This window comes from Acinonyx jubatus, chromosome B3, assembly GCF_027475565.1.
Source record: "Acinonyx jubatus isolate Ajub_Pintada_27869175 chromosome B3, VMU_Ajub_asm_v1.0, whole genome shotgun sequence".
Lineage (NCBI taxonomy): Eukaryota > Metazoa > Chordata > Mammalia > Carnivora > Felidae > Acinonyx > Acinonyx jubatus.
Window position 1 is genome coordinate 59,117,951 of NC_069386.1, and position 7,050 is coordinate 59,125,000.

Genomic DNA, 7,050 nt, shown 5'->3' on the forward strand with positions numbered 1-7,050 from the left:
ATTGAGTGCTAAAAATTGTATTTATATGTGAAATTTCAAAGTAATATAGGTCTTAGTAAAAAAAAAAATTTTTTTTCATTGTGTCATTCTTTTTACTTTGGGTAAATATTGGCCATACTTTTTTGGTTGGTTTTTTTTTTTTAATGTTCTGTATTATAGACTTTGTTGATTTTACGAGCTAAGTAAAAGTTCTTGACTTCTCATTCTGGCTATTGTTTCTTACTTTATGGCAGCAAACATGCTTTTTATTGTTAGTTCTTAGTGAGGATTCTACCCCTGGCTAAATCTGAAAACATGGGTTCATTTTACTTGTTTTCAGAGAGTTAGTTACTGACTGGCTGCTTGTCTCAGCAGAAAGTGTGGTGAACTTCATTGCCATTGCAAAGTGAGTTGTAAATGTGTAAAAGATTTTTAAATTGATGATATACTTTATTAAATTATAAAAACTTGAGAATTTTTATGTTTGTTCTTAGAATAGTGTGTGAAGAATTTCTAGTACTATATTTTTGCTATTTTATATTTTTACTGTTTTATTATTGCTATTACTGTGTTTATTTAAATTTATTGGGTTTTTCCTCCTATGTGATTTGATTTTTTGTTAATACCTGCTATATTCCTGAGTACAGTAACTTCATTACTTTCATTATCATTAATATATATTAATTAGATATATATTATCATTTATATATATTATCATTTAATATGCATAATCATTAATATAATATATATTATATTATTATTTATATATACTATCATTATATATATTTAATATATATTATCATTAATGTATATGTGTTAATATATAGTGTTAACTATGTAATACTATATATTAACTATATAATAGTCTATAATACATATTGTATTATTGATGTTTTAGGAATTATCTATAATATATTAACTATCAGAAGCATGCCATTTACATTTTTGGGGTCTTAGATTCATGATTTGTAAAATTTGAAGGTAATCTATGTGATCTCTGAGCTTTCTTATAGCACTAAATTTCTAGAGAATACTGTTTTAGGGGGAAAAATTGAAAGTTATACAGTGCTTTACAAATGTTAAGAGGGATGATCTATTTGAAATGAATTCATTTCACAAAAGTCATTCTTTGGCTAATTTATAGAATTTATCAAATCTCTTAGGCAGAAGTTTCCTGCCTTTGTAATGACTTTGTTATAGATATCATAAGAGTTTGTATATTGCAAATCAGTGGTGACATAAGGCCAGATACCATAGGCCTTCTTAAGGCAATGGGAATTAGATGCTTTCAACACCAGTTCCCATAGTTGATTTAGCTATTTTCTCTCTCTATTTGGCAGTTTATTGAGATGAAAAATGGAAACATGGTCATGTGAGCATTTTAGCAACACCAGTCATTCCTGATACATATTACTGTTTTGTCATTTAATCCATAACAACATATTTAAGTATCTTGTTTGTGGGTTTTCACCTTATTCTGTCTTAAATAACAAGTATAGACAAAATAAAGGAAGATCTTGAAAGAAAAGCTATTGTTCACTGATGGCCAGTGGTCTTTCAATGCCATCAGCCTTTTTTCTAGTATTAGAAACACATGCTAATTTAATTGAGGGGCCTTGTTTATAATGTGTGAGTATGTGTACATATACTTCTGTGTGTGTGTGTGTGTGTGTGTGTGTAGGTTAAGAGAAGGCCTGTGTTCTTTGGATCTCTTCATTTTTCTTCCTCTGTCTTTTAGCAAATAGACTTTTGTTCAGATTTAGGAATATGTCCAAATTCTGGTCCCTCTCTCATAGACTTAATGCAGTATTCTGTGTATTAAGTGTTCCTGGTAGAAGAGATTTAAATAGAAAACAATTGATTGTTTTACTTTTTCTTTTCATTGTTTGTATTAGGTGAGCGTTATGTACCTGGCGTGGGAAATGTAACCAAAGAAGAGGTCACAATGAGAGAAATTATTCACTTGCTTTGTATTGAACCCATGCCACATAGCGCCATTGCCAAAAATTTACCTGAGAACGTAAGTCCAGCATTGTTGTTGTTGTTGTTTTTCTTTTTTTGGAATTGGAAACAAAACTACTTTGAAGTTTTAGGAAAATTTATTTAATGAATTTTGCAGATCTACAACTATTCATTCTTTAGTGGTATAAACTTTAATAATTCTGGACTTCTGGGCATTAAGAAACATTTTCGAAATATTATGGCTATTTGGAAAACATCTTAGAGCAAGAAACTTCTTGGCTTTTGCTTACATCAAAATAAAAATTCTCCAGAGAAAAGGGGCCTCCTTGAAATACTGAGACTATTTGAGTAGTATATTAGTCTGGATCTTCTGAGAAGCAGATGTCTAAGACAAAACATTTAAGAATTTATTAGGAACAGTACGTATGAGAGAAAATGGTGAGGAAGCTTGGAAAAGCTTGGGAGCCATCAGACTGTGAGGCAAAAGTGATTCCAGGTGAAAGTAAGAAGAAAGGAAGGTTAGATAGAAGCATTCTAGACTGCTGGGTAATCCCATCCAGGCTTGATGTCTTCCCCTCTATCCCACAGTGAGCCTGCATTAGTATCTCTGTTGCCTCTAACTGGAGGTCTGCAGAGTGCAGTCTCATGGCCACAGGTGATATTTAAGTTTTTGTATTTGCTGACAATTGAAGTAATAGTCCTAAAGATTATGGGTCTTGGGGCGCCTGGGTGGCTCAGTCGGTTGGGCATCCGATTTCGGCTCAGGTCATGATCTCGCGGTCCGTGAGTTCAAGCCCTGCATCGGGCTTTGTGCTGACAGCTCAGAGCCTGGAGCCTGTTTCAGATTCTGTGTCTCCCTCTCTCTGACCCTCCCCGTTCATTCTCTGTCTCTCTCTGTCTCAAAAATAAATGTTAAAAAAATAATGATAATAAAAAAATAAAAAAGATTATGGGTCTCATATTTTTTCTTCTGAGATTTAATTATGAATTAGAACAATGATTCTTAAAAGAGAATTGGACTTATCTATCAAGGTTTTCCAGAGAAATAGAATAGAGATAAATTTTGACTGTTGGTCATTTTTCCTAAAAAAATATTGTATCTTTTTCCAGTTTTATTGTTTGTTTTTAAATTTTTTTAATGTTTATTTTTGAGAGAGTACAAGCAAGGGAGGGGCAGAGAGAGAGAGGGAGACACAGAATCTGAAGCAGGTTCGAAGCTCTGAGCTGTCGAGCCTGATGTGGGGCTCGAACTCACAAACTGCGAGATCATCACCTGAGCTAAAGTGGATGTTTAACTGACTGAGCCACTTAGGTACCCCTTTTTCCAGTTTTATTGTTAATTGATTCTCAGACTCATTTGGCATATCACCTTCATAATTTCTACATATCCATCTACCCATTTTATAATTATTAATACATTTTAAGATTAATTTACATTTTTCTTGGCATCTTTCTAAGCAATACTATCAGTGAAATAGGTTTAGTTTCTGGATTTTTTTTCTAATATGTATTAAAATAAGTGACTATTCACAATTTTAAAAATATATAACTGTATAACGTAAAATAATTTCATACAGCACTAGTGATATATATATCATACTTTGCAAGAAGAATGCTTTAAGGCATACCCTAAGTTCATTGCTTATCCCAAGTGTATTATTTTATTTTATTTTATTTATTTTGAGAGAGAGAAAGAGGGAGCACAAGCAGGAGGAGGGGCAGAGAGAGAAAGAATCCCAAGCAGGCTCTGCAGTGTCAGCACAGAGCCAGATGCGGGGCCCGAACTCACAAATCGGATCATGACCTGAGCCAGAATCAAGAGTCAGACGCTTAAGTGACGGAGCCACCTAGTCCCCCTACTATGTGCATTATTTTAAAAGGAGGTTAAATGCCTCAATTTTTGCGAAACTATTATATGCTTACTTTTGTATCTCAACTATGTTCTTATCCTGATTTTAAATGACTTTATTAAAAAAAAAATTCCCCGATCAAGGAAAAGTTCTGGCCAATCAGAAAATTATTATAATGCAGAAGCCAGACTACATTTGGACATCTACATGTGTTTGGCTGTAGATTCCATTTATTTTATAACCTTGATTTTAGGTATTGGTACAGCATGGACATGTCCTTAAATGATGTGGGTGATGAACATAATAAATAAGGAAAACTCTTTTTCTTTTTTTTTTTAAGTAATGTCCACACCTAGCCTGGGGCTCGAATTCACAACCCCTAGATCAAGAGTCACATGCTTCACTGACTGAGCCAGCCAGGCACCCTGAGCTCTTTTTCTTTGAACTACTGGGTGTGTGTTTGTGTGTTTATATACATAAATGTATATGAGGGCAAATTTAGATAAAATTTCTTCCTTAAGTAGTTTATTTATAGATCTTATTTCTGTTAAGAAATTGGTTCCTCAAAACAATTGGTTTCAGACCCAATTTTTTTATACTGGAAGTTGATCTTTTTTTATTGTTTACAAAGTACTTCAGGAATGCTCTTGAAATGTATTGCAGTTCACAGTAAGAGAAGGAAAAGTCATTGCATGAAGGTAAAAATGACAAAAATATTGTTTCAACAGGAAAATAATGAAACTGGCTTAGAGAATGTCATAAACAAAGTGGCCACATTTAAGTAAGTACTTAATATTTATGCTTATTTTGGGAAGTAGACCAATCTTTGCTATTGTACGTTGGATATTTGTAGAAGCTCTGAAGTCCTTGCCTGAACTCCTAAGAACAAGAATGGAGTACAGATGAAAAAGGGTGAAAATGAGGGGCACATGGTTAAGCACTGAGTAATGTGTTTGTTGAAAAAAATGAGTATTTTTGCATATGTGGATGTTAGGAAACTTACTAGAAGACAATGGGGGAAGGGAGGCAAACAATAAGAGACTCTTAAATACAGAGAACAAACTGTGGGTGGGTTGGGGTGGGGGAGAGGGGAAATGGGTGATGGGCATTGAGCAGGGCACTTGTTAGGATGAGTACTGGGTGTTGTCTGTAAGCGATGAACCATGGGAATCTATCCCAAAAACCAAGAGCCCACTTTACACACTGTTTGTTAGCCAATTTGACAATAAATTATATTAAAATTAGTTAATTTTAAAAAATGAGTATTTTTGGAAAGTATATGAGAAATACTCATTCATGATATTAAGTGACTTAAATAGTAAGTATACTTGGCCCTTCAACATGTTCAAATAGCATGAATCCACTTACACGTGCAGTTTGTACAGTATAGTACTGTTAATGTAGTTTCTCATTTATGATTTTCTTAACATTTTCTTTTTGCTAGCTTGCTTTTTGTGAGAATACAGTGTATGATACATTTAACATACAAAATATGTATTGACTATTTATGCTATTAGTAAGGTTCCTAGCCAGTAGTGGGCTATTAATAGTTAAGTTTTTAACTGATGAAAGAAATAGAAGATGAACAAATAAATATTCCATGCTCATGGATTAAAAGAGTTAATATTATTAAAATCTCCATATCATCCAAACCAATCTGTAGATTCAATGCAATCCCTGTCAAAATACCAACAGCATTTTCCACAAAACTAGAGCAAATAATACTAAAAGTTGTATGGAACCACAAAAGACCCCAAATACCCAGAGCAATCTTGAGAAAGAAAAACAAAGCTGAAGGTGTCCTGATTCCTGATTTCAAGATATACTACAAAGCTATAGTAATCAAAACAGTATGGTCAGAATGACCAACATAAAAAACAGATGAAACAGCAAGTGTTGGTGAGGTTATGGAGAAAAAGGAACCTCTTGCACTGTTGGTAGCAATGCAAACTGGTACAGCCACAGTGTAAACAGTATGGAGGTTCCTCAAAAGGTTAAAAGTAGAACTATCCTACAATCAGTAATTGCACACTGGGTATTTACCAAAAAGTACAAAAACACTAATTCAAATGGATACGTGCACCCCTATGTTTCTTGCAGCATTATTTACAGTAGACAAATTATGGAAGCAGTCCAAGTGTCCATAGACAGATGAATGGATGAAGAAGACATGGTATATATTATACAGTGGAACATGATTCAGTCCTAAGAAAGAATGAAATCTTGACATTTGCAACAGTATAGATGGAGCTAGAGAGTATAAGGCTAAGCGAAATAAGTCAGAGATCAGGTCTGTAAAATATCAAATAAACTTGCTCAAATTTGTTTAAATTTCTTAATTATGAAATACAACTGAGCTGTTATCAGGACTTTGAGCTTGCCATATAGGGTTTTAGTTTTACTATTGGAATGAAATTTCTCATTTCAGTTTAAGCAAGCTGATTGAGATATGATTATTTCTTCTAGAGTTTGAGTTTTATTTACTGTTTAGGTTCTTATTTTGTCAGTATTGTATACTGTAGGAACCCTGCAGTTCATCTCTGTATTTTCTGTCTGTTTAGGAAACCAGGTGTATCAGGCCATGGAGTTTATGAACTGAAAGATGAATCATTGAAAGACTTCAATATGTACTTTTATCATTATTCCAAAACGCAACATAGCAAGGTAGGAAAGGATATCCTCTTCAGTAAATAAGCCTAAAATGCTTTATGCTTTCTAACTCTGCCGGAAATTTCCTGGTTTTTTTTTCTGTAGTTTTATACTGTTTCTCATTAATAGAGGCCATTATCTCACCCAAGAAATTAAAATTGAATCAGTAATGTTACCTAGTATACAGGCAGTATTTAAATTTTTCTCATTTACCAAAAATATCCTTTATCCCGGTCTCATGAGGAGGAGGATTCAGTCAAGGATCATGCACTTTATTTGGTGTCATGTTTCTGTAATCTCCTTTAATTTAGGATGATGTTTTTGCCTTTTTGTCTCTCATAATATTGCCATTTTATAATATGCCATTGCCACGTAGAGTACAGGCTAGTGGTCTTTTAGAATATCCTACATTCTGAATGTATCCGATTGTATTCTTATGATTAGATTCAAATTAAATGTTTTGGGGTAAAATATTATATAGATAATACATTGTATCAAATCAGGCACGTGATGTGTATTTGTCCCATTAAGGGTGATGTTAAGTTTGACCACTTACGGTGATGTCTGGACTCGTCCTTACAAAATGAATAATTTCCAGGCCGCAGTACAA

At 33.5% G+C, this 7,050-nt stretch overlaps 1 protein-coding gene and 1 long non-coding RNA gene across 2 annotated transcripts in view; one reads left to right on the top strand and one right to left on the bottom strand.

The window, feature by feature from the left end:
- The window catches only part of LOC113601798 (uncharacterized), a 92,232-nt gene that overhangs the window by 73,003 nt on the left and 12,179 nt on the right, over positions 1 to 7,050 (bottom strand). The gene's annotated exons all lie outside the window — the stretch shown is intronic.
- The window catches only part of UBR1 (ubiquitin protein ligase E3 component n-recognin 1), a 130,707-nt gene that overhangs the window by 72,070 nt on the left and 51,587 nt on the right, over positions 1 to 7,050 (top strand). The window contains exons 21-23 of the mRNA XM_015064866.3: positions 1,875 to 1,999; positions 4,520 to 4,572; positions 6,353 to 6,455. Of these exons, the coding sequence (XP_014920352.1) occupies positions 1,875 to 1,999; positions 4,520 to 4,572; positions 6,353 to 6,455 (281 nt within the window). The remainder of the gene's footprint in view (positions 1 to 1,874; positions 2,000 to 4,519; positions 4,573 to 6,352; positions 6,456 to 7,050) is intronic.